General features: G+C 43.2%; 1 protein-coding gene across 4 annotated transcripts in view; it reads right to left on the bottom strand.

The window, feature by feature from the left end:
• Positions 1-12,267, bottom strand: part of Top3beta (topoisomerase 3-beta) — a 67,333-nt gene extending 55,066 nt beyond the window's left edge. For 2 of the 4 annotated variants that reach the window (XM_045745540.2, XM_045745543.2), the window contains exons 1-2: positions 12,005-12,160; positions 5,417-5,559 (exon numbers count right to left, since the gene is read on the bottom strand). In XM_045745540.2, coding sequence (XP_045601496.1) covers positions 5,417-5,559; positions 12,005-12,095 — 234 coding nt within the window. In that variant the 5' untranslated portion in view covers positions 12,096-12,160. Of the gene's footprint in view, positions 1-5,416; positions 5,560-8,297; positions 8,518-11,969 lie in introns of all 4 variants that reach the window. The other 2 variants (XM_069325254.1, XM_045745541.2) reach the window with 2 other exon arrangements.
• Positions 12,268-18,049: the final 5,782 nt, after the last annotated feature.

Raw genomic sequence — 18,049 nt, 5'->3', positions numbered from 1 at the left:
GCCCTGGTACTGATGAGAAACACCTGGCCACTGCACAACACAACACACGGCAGTGAACGCCACACAAGGCAAACACCGCCTAGGAAACTGAGGCCAGAGAAGCGTCTATCCCGGTTGACATTACCTTACGAACTGATGCTAGGCAGCCAGCACAGTGAGGTCCGGGGCTCCCCCCTCCCTCCCTTCCCCGTCCGGGACTGCGCGGACGATCGTCGCGGCAGTAAAGTGTGAGGTTTGCTTGTTTGCTTGTTTCCTTGGGATTGTAGGGAGTTTCTACCTCTCTGTTCGGTTTTTTGTTTTAGTTTTTTACCATGTGGGGTTTGTTTTTTGCCTACCTTTCTGGGTGCCTAACCCCAGTCGATGGCAGATAAGGAAAACCCCAACCACAAGGGGGTTTTCCAGGGCCATTGCTCCCTGAAACCTCTCTGAAGGGGCCAGGTTCTGGCACTGGTCCCTGGTAGGTCTGAACTCCTTAGCTAATGTCCCGGTCTAATATAACATACATAAGCCCGATAAGCTCCAAGGAACCTCCGGGGCTCCCCACAGAAAACAGCGTTGAATGTAATGAAACACCATTTTCTGGGTGAGACCCGGAGGCTCCCTGGAGCTATTGGACTGATATTAGCTAATATTAGTATGGGGCTTCAGTCATATGGAGTTGTCATGTCTACCGGGGACCACTAGTTAGAATATGGCCCCCTTAGAGAGGTGCAGGGAGCAATGGCCTATGAAACCCTCATGGATGAAAGTAATTATGTCTGCCATTGACTGGGATTGAGCACCCAGAAAGTTAGGCACTCCAAAACAGACCCCTCCTGGTAGAAAAATTGCAACCCGAAACCGAACAGAAGCTAGAAACTCCCTCAAGGAAAACAAACTAACAAGCAACATGTCATCACACAGCGCGCCACTCGTTCGCGCCTTCCCCCCAACCCCCCCAGGCCCACTGAGTCTGCAAGTGGACCGTCAGTTTGGAGACTGAAAATGGAAACAAAAGCTGCCGACAGGGGGGAGAGAGAGAGGGTGCCAGGAAGCCTCCGGGGCTCTACCCAGAAAATGGCGTTTCATTACATTCAACGCTGGTTTTCTGCGGGGAAGCTACATCTACTTCCTGTAGCTAACTACCCAAAGAGCAGGAAAACAGGGACTTAACTGGAAGGCAGCTACACCACACAAGTCATAACGAAGATGAGACAACTGGCTGCAACCGCCAACCTAAGACGAGACAAGACCGCTGAGGGCCAGGCACATTAACAAGGTAACGGGCAGCCAGGACCCTGTTCAATCTCCAAAACCCCCATGCCTGAAAGTCAGCCCAAGACATATTACCAAACACAGCAGTGAAAGCTGCAAACTTACGAACATCATGGGCACAATGGTAGACTGCAGGCTGGCTAGACTTAACCCTGCGAACGACCTGAGAGAACCTGAGTGTGTGTTCCCTGAAACAGGTAACAAGAGATACTGGGTCAACCCATGGCACGTCCCTGGGCACAGAAGCATAGGCGCGCAGGTAACGCCGTAAAGCCGCAACCGGAAACAAAACATGATGCACTCCCGGCCCGACCAACCAAGCATCAATAACCCCACTGACCCCTCTGGAAGCCTGCCGTCTTGTTCTTCGCCAGAAAAGAGAGGGCTGCAAATGAACAAAACGTCCACCTGAGTCAAAAGAGCAAAATATCTATGCTGGAGGAAAGCATGAAGCTTCCTGACCTGACCCCCAGACGCCAAAGCTAATAAGAACAATGCTCTCTGGAAACAGTCATGGACCGAAGGAGCCACCACAAACCAAGGAGGAGAGAGAGAAAGGAGAGCACCCAGTCCAAAGACCAGGATGGCTCAGGAGGTGCATGAGAAGGCCAAAGGTGGAAAAAGTTATGAGAAAGCTTGCAAAATGGAGCCTTAGTGATATCCACCCCAAACGCAAGTTGGAACGGCTCCGCCGGCGTCGCACAATGCGAGGTGACATTATTCAGCATAAGATGCCTGTCCTGAAAGAGCCAAGGAAGAAAAACTAACACAACACAATCCGAGACCGAAAACAATCTAAGCAGCAAAAGGAAGTGGCGAAAAGACCACCAAGGGAATTGATAATGCCGCCGAGAAGGAATCCCAGACAAGGCCCAGCCAAGTCCAAACCTGAGACAGGATCAGATGGGACTGCCTCCAGTTCACCAGAAAACCGAACCCTGTGAGCTGGGAAAGAACTAAACTCCTGGTGAGCAGACACGCAGACTGGCTGGGGGCCCAAACCAACCAGTCGTCGAGGTAGGCCAAAACCCGGGCCACCACGACCCGGGTTAGATTTTTTAAAATGCAAGGTGCCAGATTCAGCCCGAAAGGAAGGCAACGAAAGCAGTAGGCCTGACGACCTACCATAAAACCTAACCAGTCCCTGAAGCTCAGATGAATAGGGGTGTGCCAATACGCATCCCAGAGGTCCAGAGATACCATTCAAGAACCCGGCTCCAAGAGAAGCTGGACCTGTGACAGAATGGTCATCCGAAAGGAGTGGCAAGGAATCCAGAGGGTTCAGACGGGACAAGTCCAGAATGAACCGCAGATCCGCACAGTCCCGTTTTGGCACTGGAATCAGGCGGGAAATCCACCTGAGAAATGAGGTCATTTCGACCATGCCCAAGCGCACCCACTCCAGGATGCCCTGATGTGGGTGTGCTGAGGGGGGAAGGGGAAGAAGCCTGTCCCACAGGCCCCAAGCCCCCCACCCCCCCCCAAGAGAAAGAAGCCGCCCAACGCCACCTCAGGACGGAAGACACAACCTGAAATGCCCACAAATCGTGAGACCAAGCATGGGCAATCAGAGCCAGATGCCCTCTCCTCCCCCCCCCCCTAATGCCCTGTCAACGGGGCAACCCACGAAAGGATCAATGACCCTCCTGAGAACCCTACTTGCGTGCAGAGCAAACACCGCGCCGACCAGATGAAGACGGATCCGGAGTAGGCACTGGCTCAGAAACTGGCACCAAAGACCCACCTCGACCAGCAGATACATGAGCTCTGGCACAACCCTTCAGGGAAGCATAAGAACGCTCACCCCAGACAACCAACATATCCTTTGGTTGTCTCAACTGTGACTCAGTTGAGTCACAACCAAGTCCGCAAACAACTGCAGGCAAAACAGAGATGAAAATCTAAGAGCCAGGGGCCCAAGCAGAATCCACAGAGTTTGAGGACAGCCTGATGACACATGAGGCAAGAGGCATAAAACAAGGACACAGACTCCCAGAGGACAGGCACAAACAGCTTAAGCAACGCCGTCAAGGTCAGTGTGGCAGATGACGACCTGGCAGTCAACACCTCCACATCCTCCACAAGCCAGTCCGAGGATAGCTCGAGAAGGGAAAAGAAGCGGAGGATCGAGGCCAAATGGCCGTGTGCGTGAAGATCCTCCACAACCAAAGCAGCCGAAAGGGAAGGGAACCTGTACGTGCAACTGGAGCACACCAACCTCACGAGGAAGCACAGAGGCATACACGTATGCATTAAGTTGCTCAAATGCACCCCTAAGTACACTTGCAACACCATAGTGAAATCGCCCCCACTTAGGTGTGTAGGTACGACACAACGTATGCTACGCCCCCCAACAAAAAGAAAGGGCAGCCTGCAAGAGAGGAAGATGCCGGCACCTTGTAACGTATCCAATACGGGGAAGAAGACCCAAACTCAATGGAGACCGGATCGAGCACCGAGTCAAAATCCGGGTCTAGCTGGAGGTGGGCACCAAGGGCCTCCCGAACTGCCACAGGGGTAATTTGAGAGAAAACCTCCGGAAGGACACCACTGCGGAATCCAAGGGAACCCGGAAACGAACCCAGGGGGAAGCCGACCCCAAATCAAACTCGTACAAGGGGGTACAAAAACCCCAAACCTTGAAACAGCAGATCCCGCCCCGAAGGAAGCAAAGCCCAGACAGGATCGAAAGAGGCCTCAGCACCCCAGGCCACCTCCCACCCCAGCCCCGGAATCCTCCAAGTCACGATCCGGAGCAGAGCTGTCCTCAATGCCCACCACCCTTGAAGAAAAGGCATCAAAGAAAGAGACCTGCTGGAAGGACCCAGAACCCTCAGCGGGAGGAACCAGTTCAAATGCCTCTGTCTATGCCTCAAATGGGGCAACCCCGGAACCACCCGAGTCGCATACCTAGCTAAACCCTGCCCCGATTCTGAAACCCTCAGACGTTTGGGAGCCAGAAGCAGGGAGGTAGGAGAACGGTGAACTACACCAACTAGGGGGAGGACGAAGGGGGCATGGACTGAACCAAGGCCAGACTGACCAATGCCCCCAAGTCCAGGTTCCTAACAAACAAAACGGCGCAGCCCTGGGGCATTCGAGCAGGCAACCAACCGAGCGCATTGCAACATGCAACACACAAGCAGCTGGGCCCTTAACCTTGGCTGTAGCAGAATAGGGTAAATTGGGGCACGAGGGGAGAACAAGTCTCACAAGACTCCAGGTCGAAGGTGTCATCGACCCAATAAGTCTCCGTGGTGTAGTTAGCAGTCTCCGTGGTGTAGTGGTAAGACACTCGCCTGGCGTTCCGCGAGCGCTATGTCATGGGTTCGTATCCTGGCCGGGGAGGATTTACTGGGCGCAATTCCTTAACTGTAGCCTCTGTTTAACGCAACAGTAAAATGTGTACTTGGATGAAAAAACGATTCTTCGCGGCAGGGGATCGTATTCCAGGGACCATAGGATTAAGGACTTGCCCGAAATGCTACGTGTACTAGTGGCTGTACAAGAATGTAACAACTCTTGTATATCTCTCTCAAAAAAAAAAAAAAAAAAAAAAAAAAAAAAAAAAATAAGCAGCATGACGGTGGCAAAACAGATGATCACCACCCTAAGACAGTGGCAACAAACCACCCTTGCACAAGGCAAGATGGGACTCAGAGAACACGTCCATCGGTTAACTAAGCCCCGATGGGGATTTCCAGGGCCTGTAGGGGGATGTGCCCCTATGGCAAGCCCATGCAATGGTGCTGCCAAAGCCCGTTGTAACCCCGTGTATTATCTGTGCAAACATGATTACTTTCATACATGAGAGTTTCAAAAGACCATTGCTCCCTGCACCTCTCTGAGGGGGGCCATGTTCTAGCTAGTGGTTCCCAGTAGGCATGACAACTCCATATGACTGAAGCCCCATACTAATATTAGCCAATATCTGTCCAATAACTCCAGGAAGCCAACGGGGTTCCCCCACAGAAAAATATATCTTTAAATTTTATACTGAAAGCATTGTAATCCAAAATGAAAAGAATTTGCAAAATAAAGGCATAATAATTAGCCCCTAGTTCTACAGAAAATAAAACTAGCTTCACCTTACAAAAGTTAAAAGAAAAGTTACCTTCTTAACTATGTAATCATAGAACAATTAAGTTGCTTAGTTACTTACAGGATCAACTCTGTCCCAATTATTAAATTTTCCTGGGAAGTCTAATGACATCACATGCCCGCACACAGATGTCATCTTGAAGCGGACAGACTGATTGAGGAAGGAGCCTGACCATTCATGAACACTACAAGCTCCATTAAAACCTGCAATAGAAAACAAGTCAATTTAGCATCAAGCAAGATAATTCATTTACATAAACCATTATATACTGCACATTAAAAAGTACTAGAAGATTTCATATGTACATATGAAAGATTTCACAAAGGTACAGTAAAACTTTATTCATTATGTAACTTAATAAAAAGTGAAAATTTAGCATAAACTCTACCATGTTTGGTTTAATATTTAATTTACTGATAACACACAGTATACAGGACAGTATAGTACTATAATAAACTGTATGAGCTCGGTTATCCGAAGCTCACTGAACTGAATATTTGGGTTATCCGGCCTTGACCTTGACCTTGAGGTGCTTCCGGGGCTTAACGTCCCCGCGGCCCGGTCGTCGACCAGGCCTCCTGGTTGCCGGACTGATCAACCAGGCTGTTGGACGCGGATGCTCGCAGCCTGACGTATGAGTCACAGCCTGGTTGATCAGGTATCCTTTGGAGGTGCTTATCCTCAATGATTAGGTTTGGCTGGATAATGCAGACTGGCACAGAATCTAAGTCAAATACAGATAATTTTCCAGCAAAACTTCGCCATATCCAAATAGAAATTCGGATAACCACAGATTAGGTTACTAAAATAAAATAAAAAAAAACAGCGTTGAATGTAATGAAACGCCATTTTCCTGGTGAGACCCGGAGGCTCCCTGGAGCTATCCTAGCCGATATGGATATATTAGATTTCTGGCATCAGTCAATGTACATGGAGTTCTAGGCCTACAGGGTGACCACGAGCCAGAACCTGGCCCACCCCTCAGAGAGGTATATGCAGCAATGGCCTATAGAAACTCCCGTGTGGTTGGAAGCATTCTATGTCTACCATCAACCGGGTCAGGCACAGAGAAAGGTAAACACCCCAAAACAAACCCTGATTCTGGTGAAAACATTGCTAAAAAGGGTCGAATGAGTGGACAGAACTCCCTAAGTGAAAACAAGCAAACTAGCATGATGTCACCACGTTGCCGCTCTGCTGTTTGTGCAGCCCCCCCCTCCCCAGGAGGGGGAAGGGGAGCCCCAGACCTTCACACTGGCTATCCACCCTTCAGTTCTTGGCTGATGTGATACTGGCAAGGTCATGTGCCTCTGGCTCCAGAAAATTGTTTCAGTTCTGTGCCTTGTTTTTGTGGTGCTGTCTCTTCAGTTAGTGTGCGCGCCAGGAGTAATTTCTTCAGTACTCAGGCTGAATGCATGTAGGGATTCCTTCCTTAGGTGCCCTGTTAGTACTGCCCTTGGGACTTGGGGCCATCTTCCACAAGCACCTTGGGATCTACCGTCGCTGTGGTCAGGTTCCAGGTGTTGGCCTGTACCCTCCCTCTCTTTCCTCTAGTCAGTCTGATGTTGAAAAAGATTTTAATCAGGCCAAAACATTCATCGTCCTTTCACATTTCTCTGTGGATTTTCCGCATAAAAATGATCAGTATTTTGTGATCGTCAATTGCATGCATATTATTTATATTATATATTATATGTTATATGTTAATATATAAATATATATATATATATATATATATATATATATATATATATATATATATATATATATATATATATATATATATATATATATATATATATACACATATATATACACACATACACTATATATATATATATACACACACACACAGTATATGTTGTACCTAGTAGTCAGAATGCAGTTCTTGGCCTACTATGCAAGGCCTGATTTGCCTAATAAGCCAAGTTTTACACACACATATATACATATATACATTACATACATACATACACACACAGAGTGGTAGACAGTTGGAACAAGTTAGGTGAGAAGGTGGTGGAGGCCAAGACCGTCAGTAGTTTCAAAGCATTATATGACAAAGAGTGCTGGGAAGACGGGACACTACGAGCGTAGCTCTCATCTTGTAACTACACTTAGGTAATTACACACACACGTACGTTAGTGACTTTAGAAGAATAGGAAAATATGAGAAAGACAAGAACTGCCCCTTAAGGGTGACGTTTAATGGAGTGAAAAACATGATGGAAGTGCTTAGAAATGCCAGGAAATTGCAGTGAAGAAGTTGACAAACTTTGGTCAATAAGACAAGTCCTCTCAAAGGAGAACAGAAAAGCTGAAAATGAACCTCATTGAAGCAAAACGTCTAAATGGTGATAGAAATGAAGACAAATTCTTTTTTCTACAAAGTGTCAGGGACTGGAAAGCTTGTGAAATGGTACATAAAAACAAGGCAACAAAATCATTAGTGGAAGGGGGAATAAAGAGCAAAGGGAAAGGGAACATGTTCCTGAAAATTGTATATACCAACATTGATGGAGGTAAAAAAATTTTGGAGTTGCAAGATATAATTCAGCTTAAGGTCCCAGATATTGTCGCATTATCAGAGACGAAACTAGAAGGAAATACATTTAATGAAGTCGTATTCCCAAGAGGCTATTTAGTCTGGAGACGTGACAGGAAAACTAGGAAGGGGGGAGGAGTGGCTGTGCTGGTGAAAGAACACCTGAAGTTAAGAGTTAATATTTGAAAACCCTCGAGATATTGACATAATGGCATTGCAGGTCTGGAATCAGGATGATAAGCTGATAATTTTAAATGCCTACAGCCCACCAGCAAGCAACACATGGACAAAGGAAGAACTGGATGACAAACGAGAGGGCCTCATAATGGTCATGAGAGATATTATTGTACAAGCAGATAAAGATAAATCACAACTGTTGATACTAGGGGACTTCACCTTTAAAGCAATAGACCGGAAGGCCTATGAAGCAAGAACGGAAGACTTTTGGACATGCAGATTTGTGAACCTCATTCTGGAGACATTCTTGTATCAACACATCAAGCAGGCCACAAGAATGTGAGGAGATGTACCATTAGTACTGGATCTAGTATTCACTAGGAAAGAAGAGACATTTGACATCCAGTACCTTCCTCCCTTGGGAAAGAGTGATCACGTCCTGTTAGACATTAAATATGCTTTAAGATATCATCTAGAAGAAAATGGGGACATTGAAACAGTTGATAAACTCGATTTAAAGAGAGGTCACTATGGGGAACTTCGAAAAAAATTTAATGAGTGTAATTGGACAGACCTGTTGCTAGGCAGGGAAGTAAATGAAATGTATGCCAAATTTTGCAAAATACCCATTATACGATGAAGGCACACAAACATTCATACCAAAACAGAGATGCAGGGCCAGGAAACATGATTGGTTCAACAGAAATTGGGCAGGGCCAGAGACCAAAAGACACAAAAATGGAATCAATATAGGAAGAGGCCAAACCCCCAAAATACCACCGATACAAAGATGTGTGAAACAACTATATGGCAGTAAGGAGAAAGGCAGAAAGAAATTTTGAAAAAGGTATAGCGCATAAATGTAAAACAGAACTGGGCCTATTCTACAAATTCATAAACAACAAATTGCAGATAAAGGATAATATCAGAGGTTTAAAATGGGAAACAGATTCACAGAAAATGAAAAGGAAATGTGTGAAACATTAAACGAAACGTTCCAAAGTGTGTTTGTACAAAATGAACTCTTCAGAGAACCAGACAATAAGAATTCCAGAACAACATAGAGCATATAGAGGTGTCTAGAGATGAAGTGGAAAATATGCTAAAGGAACTAAATAAGAACAAAACAGTTGGCCCAGATGGAGTTTCACCATGGGTTCTGAGAGAATGTGAGAATGTGCATCTGAGCTCAGCATTCCTCTTCACCTGATCTTTCAGACATTCCTGTGATCAGGAGTCGTAGCAGACGGGTGGAAAAAGGCTAAAATGGTTCCAATCTACAAAAGTGGCAGCAGGGTAGACCCCCTCAATTATAGACCTGTATCAATGACAATTGTAATAGTCAAAATATTGGAAAAAATAATAAAAACTAAATGAGTAGAACACCTGGAAAGAAATGATATAATATCAGACAGACAGTATGGTTTTCAATCTGGAAGATCCTGTGTATCAAATTTACTCAGTTTCTATGATCGAGCCACAGAGATTTTACAGGAAAGAGATGGTTAGGTTGACTGCAATTATCTGCACCTAAAAAAGACTTTCGACAGAGTTCCACATAAGAGGTTGTTCTGGAAACTGGAAAATATTGGAGGGGTGACAGGTATGTTTCTAACATGGATGAAAAATTTTCTGATAAAGAAAATGCAGTAATCAGAGGCAACGTATCAGACTGGAGAAATGTCACAAGTGGAGTATCACAGGGTTCAGTTCTTGCAAAAATGATGTTTATTGTCTACATAAATGATTTACAAGTTGGTATACAGAATTATATGAACATGCCTGCAGATGATGCTAAGATAATAGGAAGGATAAGAAACTTAGATGATTGTCATGCTCTTCAAGAAGACCTGGACAAAATAAGTACTGTATATGGAGCCCCACTTGGCAAATGAAATTTAATGTGAATAAATGCCATGTTATGGAATATGGAATAGGAAAACATAGACCCAAACACAACCTATAAATTATGTGAGAAATCTTTAAAGAATTCTGATAAAGAAAGAGATCTAGGGGTGGTTCTAAATAGAAAACTATCACCTAAGGACCACATAAAGAACGTTGTGCGAGGAGCCTATGCCACACTTTCTAACTTGAGAATTGCTTTTAAATACATGGATGCCGAAATACTAAAGAAATTGTTCACGACTTTTGTTAGGCCAAAGCTAGAATATGCAGCGGTTATGTGGTGCTCATATCTTAAGAAGCACATCAACAAACTGGAAAAGGTGCAAAGACATCCTACTAAGTGGCTCCCAGAACTGAAGGGCAAGAGGTACGAGGAGAGGTTAGAGGCACTAAATATGCCAAAACTAGAAGACAGAAGAAAAAGAGGTGATATGATCATTACGTACAAAATAGTAACAGGAATTGATAAAATCGATAGGGAAGATTTCCTGATACCTGGAACTTCAAGAACGAAGAAGTCATAGATTTAAACTAACTAAACAAAGGTGCCGAAGAAATATAAGAAAATTCACTTTCGCAAACAGAGTGGTAGACGGTTATAACAAGTTAGGTGAGAAGGTGGTGGAGGCCAAAACCGTTAGTAGTTTCAAAGCATTATATGACAGAGTGCTGGGAAGACAGGACACCACGAGCGTAGCTCTCATCCTGTAACTACACTTAGGTAATTACACACACATATATAAGATATCATGTACAGCTGGGATTGGAATGGTCAAAGACCAGAGTCTAAAGGAGAGACACCCATGCCATTCCAGACTTCTCCCCCCCACCCCATCTCTCACTCTCTCTCAGGAGGAGGAAGGAGAGGCGATGCATTGAATGAACCCATGTAAGTAGAACCCGGGGAAGTCATGCCAAACAGTGCAGGCATCCCCATCTCAAATGAGGAAATATCTAATGCTAATGTGTTGTACCAAATCGTTCATAGACGACTTATGTACCAGTCAGGGTGTTGTAGGTGGCAGAGTAGCATCCTCATTGCGATCCACTAATACTTCTCCTTCCAAGGCTGGAGGTTTCGTCACACCCTCCCAATGGCGACAACCCTCAGATGTGAGCCTTGATTAGTCCCCCGTGGTGCAGTGGTAAAACACTCACTCGACACTTCGCGAGCGCTTTGGCCTGGGTTCATATCCTGGCCGGGGGAGGATTGACTGGGTGCCAATCCTTAAATGTAGTCTCTGTTTACCCAGCAGTGAATTAAATGACTTACAGTAACCTGGTTGTTAAATGATTTGGCGGGTTGTATCCCCTGGGAAAACTAGGATTAAGGACCTGCCCGAAATGCTATGCATGGTAGTGGCTTTACAAAACTGTAAGAACTATTGCATATATAAAAAGAAAACAAAACAAAAAAAAGAGGCACCATTATGTAAGTCCATATTAACCTTTACTACCTGTCCAAGGTAGTAGCGAATGTTTGAGTAAATATTTGAGCGATTCGAGTGGGCTTGGCGAGTGTGGGGATTAGCATACAGGAGTTCATGCTGTTGAAGAAATAGTCGACTTGTGGGCTATTTTACTGACACAGGTTAATACTTAAGTCACCTCCTAGAATGATGTGATTTTCGTTGAGCTTCTTTATAATTAGATTCCTTAGGTTATCTGAGAATGCAGATATATTAATATTGAGAAATCTATTGATAGCTCCAAGAGTCAAAGACAATTTAGGGGATTTAATCGAGAACTGAGCAAAGGTATATTCACAGTAGTCGTCTCTTATCACTAATGACACTAGTAAAAACTAGAGTTTAGCTCTAGTTTCCACAGTACAAACTTTAGTCACGAACTCCTCAACCAGCTAAAGGTGTCATTTAAACCAAATTAACAGGACAAGTCATGAAAATTGTGGAGATGAGGCACCGTCATGTTGGGTGGTGATGAAAACTTGAATTTACCAGAGTTTCTTGGTGATTTTCTAACCTTTACACGTACTCCTGAAGGTGACTCCTCATTACCTTTCCTGGTGGTGTTCTTCCTGTTGCTGAGAATCTCTGCGAGAGACTGTGCCAGGGAGGGCTTCTCAGCCACCATAAAGACAGTCTTCATGGTGAGGCCCGCTTGTTGTTGGTGTTGTGGCCGCCTCCCGCCTCACAACCCACCTGGCTCCCACCACCCCCCTCCCCTCTCTCTCTCTCTCTCTCTCTCTCTCTCTCTCTCTCTCTCTCTCTCTCTCTCTCTCTCTCTCTCTCTCTCTCTCAACCTTCCTAACCTACCACCATCGCCCTTTTCCTCCCACATTTTTTCCTTCAGTATTGCAAAATAACGACACTTTTCTCAAACATATTGCTAAAGCACACGTTCAGTATATATATATATACACACAGCCCCTATACTCTTATTATTTTAATATGTTGCATATACTATAATAAATAATAATAATAATAATAATGTTTATTTAGGTAAGGTACATACATACAAGAAATTTTTACAAAGATTGGTGGACTTATAGATAGAGCTAGTACATACAATGCCTAAAGCCACTATTACGCAAAACGTTTCGGGCATGAAAAACTTTTTTTTTTTTTTTTTTTTTTTTTTGAGATATATACAAGAGTTGTTACATTCTTGTACAGCCACTAGTACGCGTAGCGTTTCGGGCAAGTCCTTAATCCTACGGTCCCTGGAATACGATCCCCTGCCGCGAAGAATTGTTTGAATGACTAAAGCTTAATACTAATTGAGCATAAAGAGTAAAAAGAAAACATGAAATGAAAACATAGCTGAAAAAGCAGCACAAATACAATTCTGTCGACAAACAGCGCTCTTTAAAAAAAAAACAGACATTGGTTGACAATAAAGTTCTTACATTCTTGTACTGCCACTAGTACGCGTAGCGTTTCGAGCAAATCCTTAATCTCATGTTCCCTGGAATACGACCAGGTTAAATACGACCATACGACCAGGTTTTCTTGGTTAAAACCTTTTTTGTATATTGTTATGCCTGGATGTATTAGCTTAGGTTAGACTGTATTTGGCTGGGTTGTGTTAGGTTGAGCTAAGTAAAGTTAGTAAGGTTCCCATATATGTCGGCACCTGCATAAAGCAGTTTATATGCCTTCCCCGTCCAGCGGGGCTGCACCTTCTCGTACTTGGTCCAGTCTTCGAACACGGCGCACATTATTAATATTTTCCCGCTCTTCTCAAAAATTGGAATTATTATTATAATACAAAATATACTTTACTGGTGTATTTACTTGTGTATTTACCACAAAATATAAATTTATAAATACAAAACCGTTATTGAAAGTTAAATCTAAAAGATGTACATGACTATATTATGATGGATCTAGGATATATTATACAGTTCGAGTCTGAGACAGAGACCCAATATAAGACGAGAATATGGACGAAGGGTCGAGCTTCAGCTCCAGTCCCCCTCCACTCTCCTCAGTCATGGCTACTGGCATGGAAAAAGTCGTAGGCGGATCCAAAAGGCTCCTGGATGAGCACAATAGCCACAGTAAAAGGCCAAAACTCGAAGACAGGTGCTATGAGATCAGCGATAATGGCGAGGTGCTGACAATATACTTCCTTCATCAGCCTATAATGTGTGATCCCCCGTCACTAGAGGGTATGGAGGAGGTTGCTCTGGAGGACCATAATCACCTCCAAGTGAAAATTAATGGGAAACCCTCTACTATGTTCGTTGACAGCGGGTCGACAGCTAACTTCATAGAACATCGAGAAGCGAAGAGATTAGGATTAGATAAGATGGTTTCCGAGAGTTTCTCCACTAAAGTAGAACTTTATAGGGAAGTAAAAGACGTCACTATGAGTACAGTAGAAAATGTTAAGATACAGCTACAAAACGGTAAGGAATTAGTCGCAGAATTACTAGTTTACCCTCCGGAAATGGACAATTACTACGACCACGACCCAATCCCCAATTTTAATTTTTGTTTCCCATTAATGACCGAGTACCACGTCATACAGTAGTTTCACAGTAATAAATCATAGCTCTACTTTAAGAAACTAAGACCCTATATATATAAAGGGTTTGGATTAGCCTCCTGTTTACAATCTTGTATACGAATAAAGTTGCCAATTAAGGCACAACATACACTAACCGATAAGATACTGGTTGATACAGGTTCAGAAAAGACCAGCATTTCAAGGTTTTTCCTGAAAAGCATTGGTTTGGAAAATAAGCCACCCAAAACAATTCGATTCCACATGGGAGGCGACACCTACATTGAAGACCAACTACAGGTACTCCCTGAGGAAGAGACTCCCTTCATAATTGGTACTGATCTCATGGAGAAGTATCGCTGCACATTGGATGCCTCGTCATTTTATTTACATTTTTAGGTTGATAATACAACTTATTTGACTCTACTTTATTGATAAAGTATAGCAGCCTAACCCTCTTTATATATGGTCACTGCTTGATCGCAAGCGGGGATTTTTCTGGCGGGGGAGAAAGAAACAATTGCGCAGCGCGTCCCGCGGCGTTGCGCGGGCAGTTTGGGGCCTGTATAAATACGGGCGCACACTGGGGCTCTGCCTCACTCCGCCTGCCCTCGCCGCTGCCCTCGCAAAACTGCACGTACTATAGTGGCTTTATAAGATTGTAAATACTATGCTATGTATTCTCACAAACCCAATGTACCTTCATGTATATAAATAAATAAAAAAATAAATAAATAAATAAATAAATAAATAAATAATTTGTGTATTTTACCTTATCTAATAACTATGGTGTCAAAAGTATGGTGTCTATTAATCTTGTTTAAATTGCTAATCAAGCTGTCAATGTAATCAATCAGAGCTTTAATATAACAATGTGCTTTAATATACTTACTTATCTCTCTCATCTCATTTTTCTCTTGTAATGTATCTTTCATTTATCAATTCTGATTGAAATTACCTACTTAAAATTATCTGCTAGATTGAGGACCTGCCCGAAACGCTGCGCGTACTAGTGGCTTTACAAGAATGTAAATACTGTACTATCCAATGTATTCTCACAAACCCAATGTACCTTCTTGTATATATATAAATAAATAAAATAAAAAAATAAAAATAAAGGGGTAAGGTAGGTTACAGGGAATTTATTAGGTATAGCTTCGTTTTTATCTTAAACTGGTTGAGAGAGGTATAGTCTTTAACATGGTTGGGAAGGTCATTCCACAATCTGGGTCCCTTGATTTGTAGAGCATTTCTAGTTTGATTAAGTCGTACTCTAGGAATATCAAAACTGTATTTATTTCTGGTGTGGTGCTCATGGGTTCTGTTACAACCTTCTATGAAGCTTTTGAGGTCAGGATTGGCATTACAGTTTAGCGTTTTATATATGTATAATACACATGAGAGAATGTGCAGTGACTTAATGTCTAACATATTCAGAGATTTGAGTAGGGGTACCGAGTGATGTCTGGGGCCAGAGTTGGAAATTGTCCTAATAGCAGCTTTGTGTTGAGTAATTAGAGGACGTAAATGATTTTGGGTAGTAGAGCCCCAAGCACAAATACCATAGTTGATATATGGATAGATAAGGGAGTAATAGAGAGTCACCAGGGCAGGGCGGGGTACATAATATCTGATCTTAGAAAGAATGCCAACAGTTTTTGAAACTTTTTTTTGATATATTTAGAATGTGTCCCTGGAAATTCAGCTTGTGGTCAATGAGAATGCCAAGGAATTTGCCTTCTAATTTGTTACAAATTTGGGTATTGTTTATTTTGAGATTTATTTGATTAGAGGATTTATTGCCAAACAGAATATAGAAAGTTTTGTCAATGTTAAGGGTGAGTTTGTTGGCAGTTAGCCAAAGATGGACTTTATTTAGCTCAGTATTTACTGTGGCATTTAGAGCAAGGGGGTCAGGACTGGAGTAAATGAAGGTTGTATCGTCAGCAAACAGAATTGGTTTGAGGTGTTGGGAGGCATTTGGAAGGTCATTAATGTAGATGAGAAAGAGGAGAGGGCCAAGTATCCTGCCCTGAGGAACACCAATGTTGATGGGTAGGGTGGGAGAAATTGAATTATTCACAGAAACATACTGGAGCCTGTCAGTAAGGTAGGATTTGAGGTATTGCAGGGAGTGTCCTCTGACTCCATAATGATGTAATTTAAGAAGAAGGTTTTGGTGGTTGACAGTGTCAAAAGCTTTACGCAGGTCCACAAATAACCCAACAGGGAACTCATTTTTATCAAGAGCTGTATGAATCGAGTTAAGCATACTAATAAGTGCATCGTTAGTGCTTTTTTGGGGGTCTGAAGCCATATTGTCAAGGGCTAAGTATATTGTGTTTGGCTAGATACGAGTAAAGCTGCTTATAGATTAGTTTTTCAAAAAATTTTGACAAGTTTGGCAGGATTGATATAGGTCTGTAGTTGTTAACATCTGTGAGATCACCACATTTGTGGACAGGCGTTACTCTCGCTTTTTTTAGAATATCTGGAAAGGTTTGGAGTTCAAGTGACTTGTTGAAGAGCAATGCAATAGCAGGGGCTAAAGATCTGGAGGCTTTTTTGTAAATTAAAGTTGGTATCTCCTCAAGGGCACTAGACTTGGTTTTAACGGAAAGGATTATCTCATTGACGTCAGTGGAATTAATAGGCTTTAGGTACAGAAACTGTGGATAGTTACCTGTAAGATAGTCCTTAACGTCAGTACTGGAAGATGGAATATCATTTGCAAGGGATGACCCAATGGAAGAGAAGAACCTATTGAACTCAATAGCAGAATCAGAGGCTGAAAGCTGACCATCGTTATTGACTCACTCGATTTGTTTGTATCTTTTAATTAACAAGCTTAGATATATAAACACAGTTGATCTACAAACACATAATTTATACATCAGTTGATCGACAGTTGAGAGGCGGGACCAAAGAGCTGAGTACAACTAGGTGAGAGCAGTATTATGCTACTATCCTATATGATATTACACTCTGGCTTCCTGTCTCTTCCTGCTTCTGCGACACAATCAATTATTATTAATTATATCCTGCATATATAAGGTATCTCACCAAAATGAACACTTAAATGACGTTGGATCAACATTGTATCAACGTTAGCGATGGCGCTCCAGCATTGTACTCTAATAATTTTACCTGTGTCACTATCTTACTAGGCTTCGACGAGGACAGGAAGCCGTTGGCTTGTGAAAGGTTGCTCCATTTGTTTTACTAATTTTATCGAGCTGGATTTTAAAGTTCAGCAGTGTTTTGGCATTTACGGCTTCGGCGGGTAGGCGGTTTTATGGGTTTGTAACCTTGAGGGTGAAAAAATATTTGTTTTCAGTCCTGCATTGTGGCTTGTTGAGCTTGAAACTGTTGCACATGTGTTACATCTGACCTTGTGAAGAAGTTGTCTAGGAATAACAAGGCTGATCTCATTGAAACCTATAACAAATTTAACCATTCTGAGGATGACCCGGCCAGACTTCTTCAAAAGGATCAGATGTAACACAAACAAGGAACAACGGTTTCAAGTTCAACAAGCATAATGTAGGACTGGAAACAGAAGATGCTCTCGCAGGGTTATAAACCCATGGAACTGCCTACACACCAATGTCAAAACTCTGCTGAACTTTAAAATCCAGCTAAAAAAAATCAGGACAAACAGGGAAACCTTAAGCAAGCCGCACCCTTCCTGTAATATAGATGCCACTAGAGTATTATAGTAGCCCTCAGGTAAATTCGAATACATTTTTGTTGCCGGGTGTTGCACTTTCTCCAAAGCAGCTGTCTTTCTGCAGGTGAGGTCTGTATGCTTGGGTACAATAATCCAAGTGGGGGCGCACCAGATTTATACAGTTAATAAGTAACTACCTTCTTTTACCTAAACTGCAAGGTCTTGTATTTTTTTAAATAAAAAGAATTTGCCAGTCTTCTGACCATGATGACCTCGTGGCGCATTGGTAACACACTCGCCCCGCACTTCGCGAGCAATTTAGCCTGGGTTCATATCCTGGTCGGGAAGAGGGAAGGATTCATATTCACTAGGCGCCAATCCTTAACTGTACGCCTCTGCTCATCCAGCAGTGAATGGGTAC

Source organism: Procambarus clarkii, chromosome 16 (genome assembly GCF_040958095.1).
Source record: "Procambarus clarkii isolate CNS0578487 chromosome 16, FALCON_Pclarkii_2.0, whole genome shotgun sequence".
Taxonomy (NCBI): Eukaryota; Metazoa; Arthropoda; class Malacostraca; order Decapoda; family Cambaridae; genus Procambarus; species Procambarus clarkii.
Note: the sequence above shows the minus strand (reverse complement) of the source record. Positions and strands in the feature narration are given on the sequence as shown.